Here is a 22,500-nt window from a genome sequence, read left to right as displayed (position 1 = left end):
AATCCGGGAATTTTTTTTTTTAGAATTATTAAAGGAGAGCAATTTAATTCCTGATCAGGCTGAATATTTTGAAGTTGGAATGGTTTGAATCAGATGTAAAATGTGGGAATTGTGGAACTTTGAAAAATGTCCCATTCTTTTCAATGGGAATTTCATAGAAATTTCGGAAAAAGCGGGATTTTTTTTTGAAAATGCTAAACAAATGTGAATATTCTAAATAAGTTTAAATGGTTGGTGTTGGAATTTTTCAAATCGGTCGAGAAATGTTGAAGAAGTAACATTTTTAATTGAGAAATTGTATTACGGAATTCCTGGAATTTCGGGAAAACCGGGAATTTTTCAAGTTCTTTAACCAACTTGTTTTTTTGTCCTGACTAAGAGGAATGTTTTGACAGTGGAATGGTTTGAATCGGTTGAAGAATGTGGGGATTGTGGAAGTTTGAAAAATGGGTAATTCACTTTGAATGGGGAAAATGTCCCTAAAACCTGGGAATTCTGGGAAATCTGGGAATTTTTTTTTTAGAATTATTAAAGGAGAGCAATTTAATTCCTGATCAGGCTGAATATTTTGAAGTTGGAATGGTTTGAATCGGATGAAAAATGTGGGAATTGTGGAACTTTGAAAAATGTCCCATTCTTTTCAATGGCAATTTCATAGAAATTTCGGAAAAAGCGGGAATTTTTTTGAAAATGCTAAACAAATGTGAATATTCTAAATAAGTTTAAATGGTTGGTGTTGGAATTTTTCAAATCGGTCGAGAAATGTTGAAGTAGTAACGTTTTTAATTGAGCAATGTATTACAGAATTCCTGGAATTTCGGGAAAACGGGGAATTTTTCAAGTTCCTTAACCAAGTTGTTTTTTTGTCCTGACTAAGAGGAATGTTTTGACAGTGGAATGGTTTGAATCGGTTAAAGAATGTGGGGATTGTGGAAGTTTGAAAAATGGGTAATTCACTTTGAATGGGGAAAATGTCCCTAAAACCTGGGAATTCTAGGAAATCCGGGAATTTTTTTTTTTAGAATTATTAAAGGAGAGCAACATAATCCCTGAACAGGCTGAATATTTTGAAGTTGGAATGGTTTGAATCGGATGAAAAATGTGGGAATTGTGGAACTTTGAAAAATGTCCCATTCTTTTCAATGGGAATTTCATAGAAATTTCGGAAAAAGCGGGAATTTTTTTGAAAATGCTAAACAAATGTGAATATTCTAAATAAGTTTAAATGGTTGGTGTTGGAATTTTTCAAATCGGTCGAGAAATGTTGAAGTAGTAACGTTTTTAATTGAGAAATGATATTACAGAATTCCTGGAATTTCGGGAAAACGGGGAATTTTTCAAGTTCCTTAACCAACTTGTTTTTTTGTCCTGACTAAGAGGAATGTTTTGACAGTGGAATGGTTTGAATCGGTTGAAGAATGTGGGGATTGTGGAAGTTTGAAAAATTGATAATTCACTTTGAATGGGGAAAATGTCCCTAAAACCTGGGAATTCTAGGAAATCCGGGAATTTTTTTTTTTAGAATTATTAAAGGAGAGCAATTTAATTCCTGATCAGGCTGAATATTTTGAAGTTGAAATGGTTTGAATCGGATGAAAAATGTGGGAATTGTGGAACTTTGAAAAATGTCCCATTCTTTTCAATGGGAATTTCATAGAAATTTCGGAAAAAGCGGGAATTTTTTTGAAAATGCTAAACAAATGTGAATATTCTAAATAAGTTTAAATGGTTGGTGTTGGAATTTTTCAAATCGGTCGAGAAATGTTGAAGTAGTAACGTTTTTAATTGAGCAATGGTATTACGGAATTTCGGGAAAACGGGGAATTTTTCAAGTTCCTTAACCAACTTGTTTTTTTGTCCTGACTAAGAGGAATGTTTTGACAGTGGAATGGTTTGAATCGGTTGAAGAATGTGGGAATTGTGGAAGTTTGAAAAATGGGTAATTCACTTTCAATGGGGAAAATGTCCCTAAAACCTGGGAATTCTGGGAAATCCGGGAATTATTTTTTTTTAGAATTATTAAAGGAGAGCAATTTAATTCCTGAACAGGCTGAATATTTTGAAGTTGGAATGGTTTGAATCGGATGAAAAATGTGGGAATTGTGGAACTTTGAAAAATGTCCCATTCTTTTCAATGGGAATTTCATAGAAATTTGGGAATTTCGGAAAAAGCGGGAATTTTTTTGAAAATGCTAAACAAATTTGAATATTCTAAATAAGTTGAAATGGTTGGTGTTGGAATTTTTCAAATCGGTCGAGAAATGTTGAAGTAGTATCGTTTTTAATTGAGAAATTATATTACAGAATTCCTGGAATTTCGGGAAAACGGGGAATTTTTCAAGTTCCTTAACCAACTTGTTTTTTTGTCCTGACTAAGAGGAATGTTTTGACAGTGGAATGGTTTGAATCGGTTGAAGAATGTGGGAATTGTGGAAGTTTGAAAAATGGGTAATTCACTTTCAATGGGGAAAATGTCCCTAAAACCTGGGAATTCTGGGAAATCCGGGAATTATTTTTTTTTAGAATTATTAAAGGAGAGCAATTTAATTCCTGAACAGGCTGAATATTTTGAAGTTGGAATGGTTTGAATCGGATGAAAAATGTGGGAATTGTGGAACTTTGAAAAATGTCCCATTCTTTTCAATGGGAATTTCATAGAAATTTGGGAATTTCGGAAAAAGCGGGAATTTTTTTGAAAATGCTAAACAAATTTGAATATTCTAAATAAGTTGAAATGGTTGGTGTTGGAATTTTTCAAATCGGTCGAGAAATGTTGAAGTAGTATCGTTTTTAATTGAGAAATTATATTACAGAATTCCTGGAATTTCGGGAAAACGGGGAATTTTTCAAGTTCCTTAACCAACTTGTTTTTTTGTCCTGACTAAGAGGAATGTTTTGACAGTGGAATGGTTTGAATCGGTTGAAGAATGTGGGAATCGTGGAAGTTTGAAAAATGGATAATTCACTTTGAATGGGGAAAATGTCCCTAAAACCTGGGAATTCTGGGAAATCCGGGAATTTTTTAGAATTATTAAAGGAGAGCAACATAATTCCTGAACAGGCTGAATATTTTGAAGTTGGAATGGTTTGAATCGGATGAAAAATGTGGGAATTGTGGAAGTTTGAAAAATGGATAATTCACTTTGAATGGGGAAAATGTCCCTAAAACCTGGGAATTCTGGGAAATCCGGGAATTTTTTAGAATTATTAAAGGAGAGCAACATAATTCCTGAACAGGCTGAATATTTTGAAGTTGGAATGGTTTGAATCGGATGAAAAATGTGGGAATTGTGGAAAATTTGAAAAATGTCCCATTCTTTTCAATGGGAATTTCATAGAAATTTGGGAATTTCGGAAAAAGCGGGAATTTTTTTGAAAATGCTAAACAAATTTGAATATTCTAAATAAGTTGAAATGGTTGGTGTTGGAATTTTTCAAATCGGTCGAGAAATGTTGAAGTAGTAACGTTTTTAATTGAGCAATATTTTATATTATTATATTCCTGGAATTTCGGGAAAACGGGGAATTTTTCAAGTTCCTTAACCAACTTGTTTTTTTGTCCTGACTAAGAGGAATGTTTTGACAGTGGAATGGTTTGAATCGGTTGAAGAATGTGGGAATTGCGGAAGTTTGAAAAATGGATAATTCACTTTGAATGGGGAAAATGTCCCTAAAACCTGGGAATTCTAGGAAATCTGGGAATTTTTTTTTTAGAATTATTAAAGGAGAGCAATTTAATTCCTGAACAGGCTGAATATTTTGAAGTTGGAAAGGTTTGAATCGGATGAAAAATGTGGGAATTGTGGAACTTTGAAAAATGTCCCATTCTTTTCAATGGGAATTTCATAGAAATTTGGGAATTTCGGAAAAAGTGGGAATTTTTTTGAAAATGCTAAACAAATGTGAATATTCTAAATAAGTTTAAATGGTCGGTGTTGGAATTTTTCAAATCGGTCGATAAATGTTGAAATAGTAACGTTTTTAATTGAGAAATGATATTACAGAATTCCTGGAATTTCAGGAAAACGGGGAATTTTTCAAGTTCCTTAACCCACTTGTTTTTTTGTCCTGACTAAGAGGAATGTTTTGACAGTGGAATGGTTTGAATCGGTTGAAGAATGTGGGGATTGTGGAAGTTTGAAAAATGGGTAATTCACTTTGAATGGGGAAAATGTCCCTAAAACCTGGGAATTCTAGGAAATCTGGGAAATTTTTTTTTTAGAATTATTAAAGGAGAGCAATTTAATTCCTGATCAGGCTGAATATTTTGAAGTTGGAAAGGTTTGAATCGGATGAAAAATGTGGGAATTGTGGAACTTTGAAAAATGTCCCATTCTTTTCAATGGGAATTTCATAGAAATTTCGGAAAAAGCGGGATTTTTTTTTGAAAATGCTAAACAAATGTGAATATTCTAAATAAGTTTAAATGGTTGGTGTTGGAATTTTTCAAATCGGTCGAGAAATGTTGAAGAAGTAACATTTTTAATTGAGAAATTGTATTACGGAATTCCTGGAATTTCGGGAAAACGGGGAATTTTTCAAGTTCCTTAACCAACTTGTTTTTTTGTCCTGACTAAGAGGAATGTTTTGACAGTGGAATGGTTTGAATCGGTTGAAGAATGTGGGGATTGTGGAAGTTTGAAAAATGGGTAATTCACTTTGAATGGGGAAAATGTCCCTAAAACCTGGGAATTCTGGGAAATCTGGGAATTTTTTTTTTAGAATTATTAAAGGAGAGCAATTTAATTCCTGATCAGGCTGAATATTTTGAAGTTGAAATGGTTTGAATCGGATGAAAAATGTGGGAATTGTGGAACTTTGAAAAATGTCCCATTCTTTTCAATGGCAATTTCATAGAAATTTCGGAAAAAGCGGGAATTTTTTTGAAAATGCTAAACAAATGTGAATATTCTAAATAAGTTTAAATGGTTGGTGTTGGAATTTTTCAAATCGGTCGAGAAATGTTGAAGTAGTAACGTTTTTAATTGAGCAATGTATTACAGAATTCCTGGAATTTCGGGAAAACGGGGAATTTTTCAAGTTCCTTAACCAAGTTGTTTTTTTGTCCTGACTAAGAGGAATGTTTTGACAGTGGAATGGTTTGAATCGGTTAAAGAATGTGGGGATTGTGGAAGTTTGAAAAATGGGTAATTCACTTTGAATGGGGAAAATGTCCCTAAAACCTGGGAATTCTAGGAAATCCGGGAATTTTTTTTTTTAGAATTATTAAAGGAGAGCAACATAATCCCTGAACAGGCTGAATATTTTGAAGTTGGAATGGTTTGAATCGGATGAAAAATGTGGGAATTGTGGAACTTTGAAAAATGTCCCATTCTTTTCAATGGGAATTTCATAGAAATTTCGGAAAAAGCGGGAATTTTTTTGAAAATGCTAAACAAATGTGAATATTCTAAATAAGTTTAAATGGTTGGTGTTGGAATTTTTCAAATCGGTCGAGAAATGTTGAAGTAGTAACGTTTTTAATTGAGAAATGATATTACAGAATTCCTGGAATTTCGGGAAAACGGGGAATTTTTCAAGTTCCTTAACCAACTTGTTTTTTTGTCCTGACTAAGAGGAATGTTTTGACAGTGGAATGGTTTGAATCGGTTGAAGAATGTGGGGATTGTGGAAGTTTGAAAAATTGATAATTCACTTTGAATGGGGAAAATGTCCCTAAAACCTGGGAATTCTAGGAAATCCGGGAATTTTTTTTTTTAGAATTATTAAAGGAGAGCAATTTAATTCCTGATCAGGCTGAATATTTTGAAGTTGAAATGGTTTGAATCGGATGAAAAATGTGGGAATTGTGGAACTTTGAAAAATTTCCCATTCTTTTCAATGGGAATTTCATAGAAATTTCGGAAAAAGCGGGAATTTTTTTGAAAATGCTAAACAAATGTGAATATTCTAAATAAGTTTAAATGGTTGGTGTTGGAATTTTTCAAATCGGTCGAGAAATGTTGAAGTAGTAACGTTTTTAATTGAGCAATGGTATTACGGAATTTCGGGAAAACGGGGAATTTTTCAAGTTCCTTAACCAACTTGTTTTTTTGTCCTGACTAAGAGGAATGTTTTGACAGTGGAATGGTTTGAATCGGTTGAAGAATGTGGGAATTGTGGAAGTTTGAAAAATGGGTAATTCACTTTCAATGGGGAAAATGTCCCTAAAACCTGGGAATTCTGGGAAATCCGGGAATTATTTTTTTTTAGAATTATTAAAGGAGAGCAATTTAATTCCTGAACAGGCTGAATATTTTGAAGTTGGAATGGTTTGAATCGGATGAAAAATGTGGGAATTGTGGAACTTTGAAAAATGTCCCATTCTTTTCAATGGGAATTTCATAGAAATTTGGGAATTTCGGAAAAAGCGGGAATTTTTTTGAAAATGCTAAACAAATTTGAATATTCTAAATAAGTTGAAATGGTTGGTGTTGGAATTTTTCAAATCGGTCGAGAAATGTTGAAGTAGTATCGTTTTTAATTGAGAAATTATATTACAGAATTCCTGGAATTTCGGGAAAACGGGGAATTTTTCAAGTTCCTTAACCAACTTGTTTTTTTGTCCTGACTAAGAGGAATGTTTTGACAGTGGAATGGTTTGAATCGGTTGAAGAATGTGGGAATTGTGGAAGTTTGAAAAATGGGTAATTCACTTTCAATGGGGAAAATGTCCCTAAAACCTGGGAATTCTGGGAAATCCGGGAATTATTTTTTTTTAGAATTATTAAAGGAGAGCAATTTAATTCCTGAACAGGCTGAATATTTTGAAGTTGGAATGGTTTGAATCGGATGAAAAATGTGGGAATTGTGGAACTTTGAAAAATGTCCCATTCTTTTCAATGGGAATTTCATAGAAATTTGGGAATTTCGGAAAAAGCGGGAATTTTTTTGAAAATGCTAAACAAATTTGAATATTCTAAATAAGTTGAAATGGTTGGTGTTGGAATTTTTCAAATCGGTCGAGAAATGTTGAAGTAGTATCGTTTTTAATTGAGAAATTATATTACAGAATTCCTGGAATTTCGGGAAAACGGGGAATTTTTCAAGTTCCTTAACCAACTTGTTTTTTTGTCCTGACTAAGAGGAATGTTTTGACAGTGGAATGGTTTGAATCGGTTGAAGAATGTGGGAATCGTGGAAGTTTGAAAAATGGATAATTCACTTTGAATGGGGAAAATGTCCCTAAAACCTGGGAATTCTGGGAAATCCGGGAATTTTTTAGAATTATTAAAGGAGAGCAACATAATTCCTGAACAGGCTGAATATTTTGAAGTTGGAATGGTTTGAATCGGATGAAAAATGTGGGAATTGTGGAAGTTTGAAAAATGGATAATTCACTTTGAATGGGGAAAATGTCCCTAAAACCTGGGAATTCTGGGAAATCCGGGAATTTTTTAGAATTATTAAAGGAGAGCAACATAATTCCTGAACAGGCTGAATATTTTGAAGTTGGAATGGTTTGAATCGGATGAAAAATGTGGGAATTGTGGAAAATTTGAAAAATGTCCCATTCTTTTCAATGGGAATTTCATAGAAATTTGGGAATTTCGGAAAAAGCGGGAATTTTTTTGAAAATGCTAAACAAATTTGAATATTCTAAATAAGTTGAAATGGTTGGTGTTGGAATTTTTCAAATCGGTCGAGAAATGTTGAAGTAGTAACGTTTTTAATTGAGCAATATTTTATATTATTATATTCCTGGAATTTCGGGAAAACGGGGAATTTTTCAAGTTCCTTAACCAACTTGTTTTTTTGTCCTGACTAAGAGGAATGTTTTGACAGTGGAATGGTTTGAATCGGTTGAAGAATGTGGGAATTGCGGAAGTTTGAAAAATGGATAATTCACTTTGAATGGGGAAAATGTCCCTAAAACCTGGGAATTCTAGGAAATCTGGGAATTTTTTTTTTAGAATTATTAAAGGAGAGCAATTTAATTCCTGAACAGGCTGAATATTTTGAAGTTGGAAAGGTTTGAATCGGATGAAAAATGTGGGAATTGTGGAACTTTGAAAAATGTCCCATTCTTTTCAATGGGAATTTCATAGAAATTTGGGAATTTCGGAAAAAGTGGGAATTTTTTTGAAAATGCTAAACAAATGTGAATATTCTAAATAAGTTTAAATGGTCGGTGTTGGAATTTTTCAAATCGGTCGATAAATGTTGAAATAGTAACGTTTTTAATTGAGAAATGATATTACAGAATTCCTGGAATTTCAGGAAAACGGGGAATTTTTCAAGTTCCTTAACCCACTTGTTTTTTTGTCCTGACTAAGAGGAATGTTTTGACAGTGGAATGGTTTGAATCGGTTGAAGAATGTGGGGATTGTGGAAGTTTGAAAAATGGGTAATTCACTTTGAATGGGGAAAATGTCCCTAAAACCTGGGAATTCTAGGAAATCTGGGAAATTTTTTTTTTAGAATTATTAAAGGAGAGCAATTTAATTCCTGATCAGGCTGAATATTTTGAAGTTGGAAAGGTTTGAATCGGATGAAAAATGTGGGAATTGTGGAACTTTGAAAAATGTCCCATTCTTTTCAATGGGAATTTCATAGAAATTTGGGAATTTCGGAAAAAGCGGGAATTTTTTTGAAAATGCTAAACAAATGTGAATATTCTAAATAAGTTTAAATGGTTGGTGTTGGAATTTTTCAAATCGGTCGAGAAATGTTGAAGAAGTAACATTTTTAATTGAGAAATGGTATTACGGAATTCCTGGAATTTCGGGAAAACGGGGAATTTTTCAAGTTCCTTAACCAACTTGTTTTTTTGTCCTGACTAAGAGGAATGTTTTGACAGTGGAATGGTTTGAATCGGTTGAAGAATGTGGGAATTGTGGAAGTTTGAAAAATGGGTAATTCACTTTGAATGGGGAAAATGTCCCTAAAACCTGGGAATTCTTGGAAATCTGGGAATTTTTTTTTTTTTTACAATCATTAAAGGAGAGCAATTTAATTTCTGATCAGGCTGAATATTTTGAAGTTGGAATGGTTTGAATCAGATGAAAAATGTGGGAATTGTGGAACTTTGAAAAATGTCCCATTCTTTTCAATGGGAATTTCATAGAAATTTCGGAAAAAGCGGGAATTTTTTTGAAAATGCTAAACAAATGTGAATATTCTAAATAAGTTTAAATGGTTGGTGTTGGAATTTTTCAAATCGGTCGAGAAACGTTGAAGAAGTAACGTTTTTAATTGAGAAATGATATTACAGAATTTCGGGAAAACGGGGAATTTTTCAAGTTCCTTAACCAACTTGTTTTTTTGTCCTGACTAAGAGGAATGTTTTGACAGTGGAATGGTTTGAATCGGTTGAAGAATGTGGGAATTGTGGAAGTTTGAAAAATGGATAATTCACTTTGAATGGGGAAAATGTCCCTAAAACCTGGGAATTCTGGGAAATCCGGGAATTTTTTAGAATTATTAAAGGAGAGCAACATAATTCCTGAACAGGCTGAATATTTTGAAGTTGGAATGGTTTGAATCGGATGAAAAATGTGGGAATTGTGGAAAATTTGAAAAATGTCCCATTCTTTTCAATGGGAATTTCATAGAAATTTGGGAATTTCGGAAAAAGCGGGAATTTTTTTGAAAATGCTAAACAAATTTGAATATTCTAAATAAGTTGAAATGGTTGGTGTTGGAATTTTTCAAATCGGTCGAGAAATGTTGAAGTAGTAACGTTTTTAATTGAGCAATATTTTATATTATTATATTCCTGGAATTTCGGGAAAACGGGGAATTTTTCAAGTTCCTTAACCAACTTGTTTTTTTGTCCTGACTAAGAGGAATGTTTTGACAGTGGAATGGTTTGAATCGGTTGAAGAATGTGGGAATTGCGGAAGTTTGAAAAATGGATAATTCACTTTGAATGGGGAAAATGTCCCTAAAACCTGGGAATTCTAGGAAATCTGGGAATTTTTTTTTTAGAATTATTAAAGGAGAGCAATTTAATTCCTGAACAGGCTGAATATTTTGAAGTTGGAAAGGTTTGAATCGGATGAAAAATGTGGGAATTGTGGAACTTTGAAAAATGTCCCATTCTTTTCAATGGGAATTTCATAGAAATTTGGGAATTTCGGAAAAAGTGGGAATTTTTTTGAAAATGCTAAACAAATGTGAATATTCTAAATAAGTTTAAATGGTCGGTGTTGGAATTTTTCAAATCGGTCGATAAATGTTGAAATAGTAACGTTTTTAATTGAGAAATGATATTACAGAATTCCTGGAATTTCAGGAAAACGGGGAATTTTTCAAGTTCCTTAACCCACTTGTTTTTTTGTCCTGACTAAGAGGAATGTTTTGACAGTGGAATGGTTTGAATCGGTTGAAGAATGTGGGGATTGTGGAAGTTTGAAAAATGGGTAATTCACTTTGAATGGGGAAAATGTCCCTAAAACCTGGGAATTCTAGGAAATCTGGGAATTTTTTTTTTTAGAATTATTAAAGGAGAGCAATTTAATTCCTGATCAGGCTGAATATTTTGAAGTTGGAAAGGTTTGAATCGGATGAAAAATGTGGGAATTGTGGAACTTTGAAAAATGTCCCATTCTTTTCAATGGGAATTTCATAGAAATTTGGGAATTTCGGAAAAAGCGGGAATTTTTTTGAAAATGCTAAACAAATGTGAATATTCTAAATAAGTTTAAATGGTTGGTGTTGGAATTTTTCAAATCGGTCGAGAAATGTTGAAGAAGTAACATTTTTAATTGAGAAATGGTATTACGGAATTCCTGGAATTTCGGGAAAACGGGGAATTTTTCAAGTTCCTTAACCAACTTGTTTTTTTGTCCTGACTAAGAGGAATGTTTTGACAGTGGAATGGTTTGAATCGGTTGAAGAATGTGGGAATTGTGGAAGTTTGAAAAATGGGTAATTCACTTTGAATGGGGAAAATGTCCCTAAAACCTGGGAATTCTAGGAAATCTGGGAATTTTTTTTTTTGAATTATTAAAGGAGAGCAATTTAATTCCTGAACAGGCTGAATATTTTGAAGTTGGAAAGGTTTGAATCGGATGAAAAATGTGGGAATTGTGGAACTTTGAAAAATGTCCCATTCTTTTCAATGGGAATTTCATAGAAATTTGGGAATTTCGGAAAAAGTGGGAATTTTTTTGAAAATGCTAAACAAATGTGAATATTCTAAATAAGTTTAAATGGTCGGTGTTGGAATTTTTCAAATCGGTCGATAAATGTTGAAATAGTAACGTTTTTAATTGAGAAATGATATTACAGAATTCCTGGAATTTCAGGAAAACGGGGAATTTTTCAAGTTCCTTAACCCACTTGTTTTTTTGTCCTGACTAAGAGGAATGTTTTGACAGTGGAATGGTTTGAATCGGTTGAAGAATGTGGGGATTGTGGAAGTTTGAAAAATGGGTAATTCACTTTGAATGGGGAAAATGTCCCTAAAACCTGGGAATTCTAGGAAATCTGGGAATTTTTTTTTTTAGAATTATTAAAGGAGAGCAATTTAATTCCTGATCAGGCTGAATATTTTGAAGTTGGAAAGGTTTGAATCGGATGAAAAATGTGGGAATTGTGGAACTTTGAAAAATGTCCCATTCTTTTCAATGGGAATTTCATAGAAATTTGGGAATTTCGGAAAAAGCGGGAATTTTTTTGAAAATGCTAAACAAATGTGAATATTCTAAATAAGTTTAAATGGTTGGTGTTGGAATTTTTCAAATCGGTCGAGAAATGTTGAAGAAGTAACATTTTTAATTGAGAAATGGTATTACGGAATTCCTGGAATTTCGGGAAAACGGGGAATTTTTCAAGTTCCTTAACCAACTTGTTTTTTTGTCCTGACTAAGAGGAATGTTTTGACAGTGGAATGGTTTGAATCGGTTGAAGAATGTGGGAATTGTGGAAGTTTGAAAAATGGGTAATTCACTTTGAATGGGGAAAATGTCCCTAAAACCTGGGAATTCTTGGAAATCTGGGAATTTTTTTTTTTTTACAATCATTAAAGGAGAGCAATTTAATTTCTGATCAGGCTGAATATTTTGAAGTTGGAATGGTTTGAATCAGATGAAAAATGTGGGAATTGTGGAACTTTGAAAAATGTCCCATTCTTTTCAATGGGAATTTCATAGAAATTTCGGAAAAAGCGGGAATTTTTTTGAAAATGCTAAACAAATGTGAATATTCTAAATAAGTTTAAATGGTTGGTGTTGGAATTTTTCAAATCGGTCGAGAAACGTTGAAGAAGTAACGTTTTTAATTGAGAAATGATATTACAGAATTTCGGGAAAACGGGGAATTTTTCAAGTTCCTTAACCAACTTGTTTTTTTGTCCTGACTAAGAGGAATGTTTTGACAGTGGAATGGTTTGAATCGGTTGAAGAATGTGGGGATTGTGGAAGTTTGAAAAATTGATAATTCACTTTGAATGGGGAAAACTTCCCTAAAACCTGGGAATTCTGGGAAATCCGGGAATTTTTTAGAATTATTAAAGGAGAGCAACATAATTCCTGAACAGGCTGAATATTTTGAAGTTGGAATGGTTTGAATCGGATGAAAAATGTGGGAATTGTGGAACTTTGAAAAATGTCCCATTCTTTTCAATGGGAATTTCATAGAAATTTGGGAATTTCGGAAAAAGCAGGAATTTTTTTGAAAATGCTAAACAAATTTGAATATTCTAAATAAGTTTAAATGGTTGGTGTTGGAATTTTTGAAATCTGTCGAGAAATGTTGAAGTAGTAACATTTTTAATTGAGAAATGATATTACAGAATTCCTGAATTTCGGGAAAACTGGGAATTTTTCAAGTTCCTTAACCAACTTGTTTTTTTGTCCTGACTAAGAGGAATGTTTTGACAGTGGAATGGTTTGAATCGGTTGAAGAATGTGGGGATTGCGGAAGTTTGAAAAATGGGTAATTCACTTTGAATGGGGAAAATGTCCCTAAAACCTGGGAATTCTAGGAAATCTGGGAATTTTTTTTTAGAATTATTAAAGGAGAGCAATTTAATTCCTGATCAGGCTGAATATTTTGAAGTTGGAAAGGTTTGAATCGGATGAAAAATGTGGGAATTGTGGAACTTTGAAAAATGTCCCATTCTTTTCAATGGGAATTTCATAGAAATTTGGGAATTTCGGAAAAAGCGGGAATTTTTTTGAAAATGCTAAACAAATGTGAATATTCTAAATAAGTTTAAATGGTTGGTGTTGGAATTTTTCAAATCGGTCGAGAAATGTTGAAGAAGTAACATTTTTAATTGAGAAATGGTATTACGGAATTCCTGGAATTTCGGGAAAACGGGGAATTTTTCAAGTTCCTTAACCAACTTGTTTTTTTGTCCTGACTAAGAGGAATGTTTTGACAGTGGAATGGTTTGAATCGGTTGAAGAATGTGGGAATTGTGGAAGTTTGAAAAATGGGTAATTCACTTTGAATGGGGAAAATGTCCCTAAAACCTGGGAATTCTTGGAAATCTGGGAATTTTTTTTTTTTTACAATCATTAAAGGAGAGCAATTTAATTTCTGATCAGGCTGAATATTTTGAAGTTGGAATGGTTTGAATCAGATGAAAAATGTGGGAATTGTGGAACTTTGAAAAATGTCCCATTCTTTTCAATGGGAATTTCATAGAAATTTCGGAAAAAGCGGGAATTTTTTTGAAAATGCTAAACAAATGTGAATATTCTAAATAAGTTTAAATGGTTGGTGTTGGAATTTTTCAAATCGGTCGAGAAACGTTGAAGAAGTAACGTTTTTAATTGAGAAATGATATTACAGAATTTCGGGAAAACGGGGAATTTTTCAAGTTCCTTAACCAACTTGTTTTTTTGTCCTGACTAAGAGGAATGTTTTGACAGTGGAATGGTTTGAATCGGTTGAAGAATGTGGGGATTGTGGAAGTTTGAAAAATTGATAATTCACTTTGAATGGGGAAAACTTCCCTAAAACCTGGGAATTCTGGGAAATCCGGGAATTTTTTAGAATTATTAAAGGAGAGCAACATAATTCCTGAACAGGCTGAATATTTTGAAGTTGGAATGGTTTGAATCGGATGAAAAATGTGGGAATTGTGGAACTTTGAAAAATGTCCCATTCTTTTCAATGGGAATTTCATAGAAATTTGGGAATTTCGGAAAAAGCAGGAATTTTTTTGAAAATGCTAAACAAATTTGAATATTCTAAATAAGTTTAAATGGTTGGTGTTGGAATTTTTGAAATCTGTCGAGAAATGTTGAAGTAGTAACATTTTTAATTGAGAAATGATATTACAGAATTCCTGGAATTTCGGGAAAACTGGGAATTTTTCAAGTTCCTTAACCAACTTGTTTTTTTGTCCTGACTAAGAGGAATGTTTTGACAGTGGAATGGTTTGAATCGGTTGAAGAATGTGGGGATTGCGGAAGTTTGAAAAATGGGTAATTCACTTTGAATGGGGAAAATGTCCCTAAAACCTGGGAATTCTAGGAAATCTGGGAATTTTTTTTTAGAATTATTAAAGGAGAGCAATTTAATTCCTGATCAGGCTGAATATTTTGAAGTTGGAATGGTTTGAATCGGATGAAAAATGTACCATTCTTTTCAATGGGAATTTCATAGAAATTTGGGAATTTCGGAAAAAGCGGGAATTTTTTTGAAAATGCTAAACAAATGTGAATATTCTAAATAAGTTTAAATGGTTGGTGTTGGAATTTTTCAAATCGGTCGAGAATTGTTGAAGAAGTAACGTTTTTAATTGAGAAATGGTATTACGGAATTCCTGGAATTTCAGGAAAACCGGGAATTTTTCCAGTTCAAAAAGCAACTTTTTTTTTGTCCTGACTAAAAGGAATGTTTGGACGGTGGAATGGGTTGAAGTGGGTTGAAGAATGTGGACGGAGTAGTCGACAGAAAATAGGGTGAAGAATGGGTTTGAAAAAATGGGAATTCTGGGAAATCCTGGAATTTTTTTGAACTTGAATAAATTATAGTTTGAATGTCCAGGATGAGTGGAATATGTTGAGGGTGGAACGGATGAAAAATGTTGAAGGTAGAGCGCGCCAAAATCTGGAGAAGAAGAAGAAGAATAAATAGATGCATTTTGGTGTATAAAAGCATGTGTGAATGTTTGGTGCATTCACACAATTAATGTGGTCATAATTATTACACAATTTGCTCAATTCTGTTTCATTTTTTGGCGGGCCGGACGTGGCCCGCCCCTGCTCTACTGCCACCTGGCGGCTAAAGTGGACATTGCAGCCCTCCCCAATTGGTCACATTTCCCGTGTTTGGTAAACCGTGACGAATATGAATCCCCTTCCTACTGTACGTCCTTGTCAATAAGAGAATATATTCTCAGTGTCTGCAGGAGACGAGCATCACGTACTGACGGCGGCGCAGCTGAAGAGCAAGAGCGCCTTCGTCTCCCTCATTTGTGTCAGCCTGAGAAACGCACCGCAGATTGCGCTGATGGTGAGAGTGAGACGCGCTTGCACACTGTGCAGAAGTTGCATCAAAAGTGTGAATATGGTCCACTTTGATTGACACAAACCACAATAATTCACTTGAAAGTGGCAAATGAATGAAGCAGCGTTACCGTGACGACGACTCTCTGCCCCGCAGCCTCCCGATGTCCTCCCGTGTCCCCCGGCCTCCATCGTCCTGGCGGTGGTGTCGCTGTTGAAGGCGTGCAGCGGCCACCACTCCTCCGGCTGCAGTGATGAGGCCTTCAGGTGTCTGCTTGCCAGTGGGAAAGTTCAGAAATGCGCGTTGGAGGTTCTGGCGTCGCTCAGCAGCAGCCCGGGTAATTGTTCTTTCCCTTTATTTTCAACCAATATGATTACCAAAAGTAGGTCTCGGTTTTTCGTACACTGTTTCGGTTATAAAGCATTGCCCCGAATAAACTAGCGTGTTTTCCGGACTATAGAGGGCACCGCTGTATAAGCCACACCCACTTAATAAAAACTAATATTTTTAAATGTTGTGCAATGACTTATTTATAGGGATGTCCGATAATGGCTTTTTGCCGATATCCGATATGCCGATATTGTCCAACTCTTTAATTACCGATACCGATATCAACCGATACCGATATCAACCGATATATACAGTCGTGGAATTAACACATTATTATGCCTAATTTGGACAACCAGGTATGGTGAAGATAAGGTACTTTTTAAAAAAATGAATCAAATAAAATAAGATAAATAAATTAAAAACATTTTCTTGAATAAAAAAGAAAGTAAAACAATATAAAAACAGTTACATAGAAACTAGTAATTAATGAAAATGAGTAAAATTAACTGTTAAAGGTTAGTACTATTAGTGGAGCAGCAGCACGCACAATCATGTGTGCTTACGGACTGTATCCCTTGCAGACTGTATTGATATATATTGATATATAATGTAGGAAGCAGAATATTAATAACAGAAAGAAATGGGGGGAGGGAGGTTTTTTGGGTTGGTGCACTAATTGTTAGTGTATCTTGTGTTTTTTATGTTGATTTAACAAAAAAAAACAAAAAACGATACTGATAATAAAAAAACAGATACCGATAATTTCCGATATTACATTTTAACGCATTTATCGTCCGATAATATCGGCAGACCGATATTATCGGACATCTCTACTTATTTACCCATACCAACTTTATTTCTAAAGCCATTTAAAAACAACCACAGTTGAAGAACAAAGGGCTGTACATCCATCCATCCATTTTCTACCGCTTGTCCCTTTTGGGATGGCGAAGGGTGCAGGAGCTTATCTCAGCTGCATTGGGGCGGAAGACGCGGTACACCCTGGACAAGTCGCTGTACACCACAAAGAAATAGAGGCAAAGGACAGACAAAAACATCACATTTAAAACAGAAGTAAAATACACATTGAAAAAGCAAATACAAATTACCCTAAGAACAATTTGTTAGATGAAAAGCCGTTAAAAACAGTTAAAAAAAAGTTAAAACTAGGGATGTCCGATAATGGCTTTTTGCCGATATCCGATATTCCGATATTGTCCAACTCTTTAATTACCGATACCGATATCAACCGATACCGATATCAACCGATATATACAGTGGTGGAATTAACACATTATTATGCCTAATTTGGACAACCATGTATGGTGAAGATAAGGTACTTTTTAAAAAAATTAGTAAAATAAGATAAATAAATTAAAAACATTTTCTTGAATAAAAAAGAAAGTAAAACAATATAAAAACAGTTACATAGAAACTAGTAATGAATGAAAATTTGTAAAATTAACTGTCAAAGGTTAGTACTATTAGTGGAGCAGCAGCACGCACAATCATGTGTGCTTACGGACTGTATCCCTTGCAGACTGTATTGATATATATTGATATATAATGTAGGAAGCAGAATATTAATAACAGAAAGAAACAACCCTTTTGTGTGAATGAGTGTAAATGGGGGAGGGAGGTTTTTTGGGTTGGTGCACTAATTGTAAGTGTATCTTGTGTTTTTTATGTGGATTTAATTAAAAAAACAAAAAAAAACGATACTGATAATAAAAAAACCAATACCGATAATTTCCGATATTACATTTTAACGCATTTATCGGCCAATAATATCGGCAGACCGATATTATCGGACATCTCTACTTATTTACCCATACCAACTTTATTTCTAAAGCCATTTAAAAACAACCACAGTTGAAGAACAAAGGGCTGTACATCCATCCATCCATTTTCTACCGCTTGTCCCTTTTGGGGTGGCGGGGGGTGCTGGCGCTTATCTCAGCTGCATTGGGGCGGAAGGCGGGGTACACCCTGGACAAGTCGCTGTACACCACAAAGAAATAGAGGCAAAGGACAGACAAAAACATCACATTTAAAACAGAAGTAAAATACACATTGAAAAAGCAAATACAAATTACCCTAAGAACAATTTGTTAGATGAAAAGCCGTTAAAAACAGTTAAAAAAGTTAAAACTAGGGATGTCCGATAATGGCTTTTTGCCGATATCCGATATTCCGATATTGTCCAACTCTTTAATTACCGAAACCGATATCAACCGATACCGATATCAACCGATATATACAGTCGTGGAATTAACACATTATTATGCCTAATTTGGACAACCAGGTATGGTGAAGATAAGGTACTTTTTAAAAAAATGAATCAAATAAAATAAGATAAATAAATTAAAAACATTTTCTTGAATAAAAAAGAAAGTAAAACAATATAAAAACAGTTACATAGAAACTAGTAATGAATGATAATGAGTAAAATGAAGTGTTAAAGGTTAGTACTATTAGTGGAGCAGCAGCACGCACAATCATGTGTGCTTACGGACTGTATCCCTTGCAGACTGTATTGATATATATTGTTAATATTAATAACTGTATCCCTTGCAGACTGTATTGATATATATTGATATATAATGTAGGAAGCAGAATATTAATAATAGAAAGAAACAACCCTTTTGTGTGAATGAGTGTAAATGGGGGAGGGAGGTTTTTTGGGTTGGTGCACTAATTGTAAGTGTATCTTGTGTTTTTTATGTGGATTTAACAAAAAAAAACAAAAAACGATACTGATAATAAAAAAAACGATACCGATAATTTCCGATATTACATTTTAACGCATTTATCGGCCAATAATATCGGCAGACCGATATTATCGGACATCTCTACTTATTTACCATACCAACTTTATTTCTAAAGCCATTTAAAAACAACCACAGTTGAAGAACAAAGGGCTGTACATCCATCCATCCATTTTCTACCGCTTGTCCCTTTTGGGGTGGCGAAGGGTGCAGGAGCTTATCTCAGCTGCATTGGGGCGGAAGGAGGGGTACACCCTGGACAAGTCGCTGTACACCACAAAGAAATAGAGGCAAAGGACAGACAAAAACATCACATTTAAAACAGAAGTAAAATACACATTGAAAAAGCAAATACAAATTACCCTAAGAACAATTTGTTAGATGAAAAGCAGTTAAAAACCGTTAAAAAAAAGTTAAAAACAGTTTAAAGTCTCATGCTGGGTTAAAAGCCAGTGAATAAAAATGGGTTTTAAGAAGGGTCTAAAAAGTAGCCAAAGAAGGGAAGCTAAAGAGGAGAAATATAACCTTAGAGGAAAAAATAATTTCAAACATTTGTATGCACGTACAACACTTAGAACCTTTAGCATATCAGTATGTGGAATTAAATGATGGAATGGATGAAGTAAAGAAGTTAAACATTGTACTGATATGATCCACTTTAAGGGGTTGTTCAAATGAATAGTGCTTACAAAGTACAAAGAAGAAGAATTATGAGAAATACTTTCAACCTTATTGAAAGTAAGATATTCTTCATCTCAGTATGTTAATAATGACTGAATTAATTATTTACATATTACAAAACTGTTGTGTATACTAATTCACAGATGTTATTTTATTATATAAAAAGGTCAGTAAATGATTCTATATATTTGTAAAACGCTCTGAAGTGGGAAAGGGGTGGGATTAAATAAGCTTTGCTTCTTCCTACTCCTTTTCGAACATGATGTCAAGTGAAATGATATGAAATTGTGTGATGTATTATACTGTAAGTGTGTTCATGTTCCAAATAAACTAAAGAAAGAAAGACGGGTCCTGTCTAGGGATGTCCGATAATGGCTTTTTGCCGATATCCGATATGCCGATATTGTCCAACTCTTTAATTACCGATACCGATATCAACCGATACCGATATCAACCGATATATACAGTCGTAGAATTAACACATTATTATGCCTAATTTGGACAACCAGGTATGGTGAAGATAAGGTACTTTTTAAAAAAATGAATCAAATAAAATAAGATAAATAAATTAAAAACATTTTCTTGAATAAAAAAGAAAGTAAAACAATACAAAAACAGTTACATAGAAAGTAGTAATTAATGAAAATTTGTAAAATGAAGTGTTAAAGGTTAGTACTATTAGTGGAGCAGCAGCACGCACAATCATGTGTGCTTACGGACTGTATCCCTTGCAGACTGTATTGATATATATTGATATATAATGTAGGAAGCAGAATATTAATAACACAAAGAAACAACCCTTTTGTGTGAATGAGTGTAAATGGGGGAGGGAGGTTTTTTGGGCTGGTGCACTAATTGTAAGTGTATCTTGTGTTTTTTATGTGGCTTTAATAAGAAAAAAAAAACAGAAAAAAACCCGATACTGATAATAAAAAAAACGATACCGATAATTTCCTATTATCGGTATCGTTTTTTTAATTATCAGATATTATCGGACATCTCTAGTCCTGTCTCATTTTATAAAGCATTGCCCCAAATAAACTAGCGTATTTTCCGGACTATAGAGGGCACCGGGGTATAAACCACACCCACTAAATAAAAATATATATTTTTAAACGTTGTGCAATGACTGATTTACACATAAATATTTTGTACATTTACATACCTTAATTGTATCCAAACGGTGTCTGTAACACGGCAGTAAAACGGCTGATCAAACAAAACAGAAGTCACCGTCAAGGACCCACTAGCTAACATAGACACTTGTAAACGTTTTAGCATATTTGCTAATGCTAACTACGCTAGCTTGATTACATTACAATAGCACGTACAAATATGCATTAAAAACGCTCCTAGACATCACACATGGGACGGTTTAGTAGGTATGAATTGTTTTAGTTATATTGTAAAACTTACAAACTTTGCTGGGAGTGATGAATGAAGAATCCATACGAGTAGAAACACTATGGACGAGTAGAAGACGGTACACCACTCCTACTTCCGGTTGAAAGTTCAGTCTAGAGTCTAGACCTGGGCAAATTAAGGCCTGTTGAGCTTTTCAATCTGGCCCGCCGGACATTCCCAAATAATAGTTTTCGATGTTTAAGATGTAAAGTGTAGCTGCCATTATGATTCGCACTCATGTTTTCTAATGCCTGGAAGTCTTCAACTGTACTAAGTCTTTCAATGCTTGGAATCTGCATCATATACTAGTTACTATGGTCATCTAATTAGTTACTATGGTCATCTAATTAGTTACTATGGTCATCTAATTACTTACTATGGTCACTATGAGATATCTCAGATTGTAGGTTGGGGTTTTTTCACTATATTTGTTGCGTTTCGGTTGTTTGTAAAATATGTTGTCAATATTCAGTGTTTTATCATTCATAGTTAATATTGTAAATCCCACATTCTTTATGTTCATGCACATTCTGGGTGTCTCATTCAGGGAAAAAAAAGTCAAATTCCATTCCGTTTTTTAAAAACGTTTTTAGCTTTCAATCATTATTGTGAGGTTTGTATTAGTGTTCCTAAAAATAGATATACCGGCCCCCAGACACACTTTTTAAAATCTAAATCTGGCCCCCTGAGTACAATAATTGCCCAGGCCTGGTCTAGACAGAAGGGCAATGCAGCATTGCAGAACCTGCTGTGAGCAAACTCGTCCCAAAGATGGCGCCATAGCACAAACAATGACACATCTATTCCGTGTCTTTGCTTGTTTGTGTTTTTTTATTCGCGTTATCGCCGTCAGGCGAAGACAAATCCATTAATTGTCGGCACCGTTTTATAAGCCGCAGGGGTCAAAGCGTAGTGAAATAGTTCGGAATTTACGGTAATCTTTTTGCACATGCCTAACAAAACCACGAAAGAAAGTCACAAGTGGTTTGCAAATAGAGGAGTTCTTAAAGTTTGCAAATAGAGGGGAACTCCATTTTTTGGGGGTATTTTGCCTATCGTTCACAATCTTTATGAGGGACAAGGAGACAAAAATTTTTTTTTCCTGCTTTCTAACATGTAAAAAAATAATAGAGCTAATGGGAGCAATCAATTCTGCCTCTAAATCACTTTAACAATGCTTCATTTAGGTTGTGTAACATGTATAATACCCAAACTGTAGCGACAGTGTTATTGTAAGAGGAGCTCTTTTTCTAGCCTACTAACACATCGGCCAGCTAACTACGGAAAGAGATAAGCTGGCTTCTACAACAACACAAAATGTTGTAATGCACAACACAATGCGACAAGAAACCAATCTGTACCGACTAAAAAGCATGAACAATCGTATTACAGTATCTGTAAAGTATTATTTTGTGTTTTGTTTGCACACAGACAGTGTATGATGATACCTACATTTGTGATATCATCCAAAAACTAATGTCAAGTATCAAACAGAAGAATAAGTGATTATTACATTTGAACAGAAGTGTAGATAGAACATGTTGAAACGGAAAATAAGCAGATATTAACAGTAAATGAACAAGTAGATTTATAATGACTTTTTTTTTTACAGCTTGTTCTTTATAATGTGGACAAAATAATAGGTGTATAAATGACACAACATGTTACTGCATACGTCAGCAGACTAATTAGGAGTCTTTGTTTGTTTACTTACTACTAAAAGACAAGTTGTCTAGTATGTTCACTATTTTTATTTGAGGACTAAATTGCAATAAAAAACATATGTTTCATGTACACTAAGATTTTTGGTTAAAATAAAGCCAATAATGACATTATTTTGTGGTCTCCTTTATTTAGAAAAGTATCGAAATACATTTTGGTACCAAGTTTTTTATATATATATATA

At 33.9% G+C, this 22,500-nt stretch overlaps 1 protein-coding gene across 2 annotated transcripts in view; it reads left to right on the top strand.

Annotated features, from left to right (window-relative positions):
* Window positions 1-22,500, top strand: part of brat1 (BRCA1-associated ATM activator 1) — a 56,414-nt gene that overhangs the window by 27,550 nt on the left and 6,364 nt on the right. Inside the window, exons 7-8 of one of the 2 annotated variants that reach the window (XM_062033240.1) lie at window positions 15,314-15,417; window positions 15,568-15,748. In XM_062033240.1, coding sequence (XP_061889224.1) covers window positions 15,314-15,417; window positions 15,568-15,748 — 285 coding nt within the window. Of the gene's footprint in view, window positions 1-15,304; window positions 15,418-15,567; window positions 15,749-22,500 lie in introns of both variants that reach the window. The other variant, XM_062033239.1, reaches the window with a different exon arrangement.

This window comes from Entelurus aequoreus, linkage group LG22 (assembly GCF_033978785.1).
Source record: "Entelurus aequoreus isolate RoL-2023_Sb linkage group LG22, RoL_Eaeq_v1.1, whole genome shotgun sequence".
In the NCBI taxonomy this organism is placed as follows: Eukaryota; Metazoa; Chordata; class Actinopteri; order Syngnathiformes; family Syngnathidae; genus Entelurus; species Entelurus aequoreus.
This window is presented reverse-complemented; position numbering and strand designations above follow the sequence as displayed.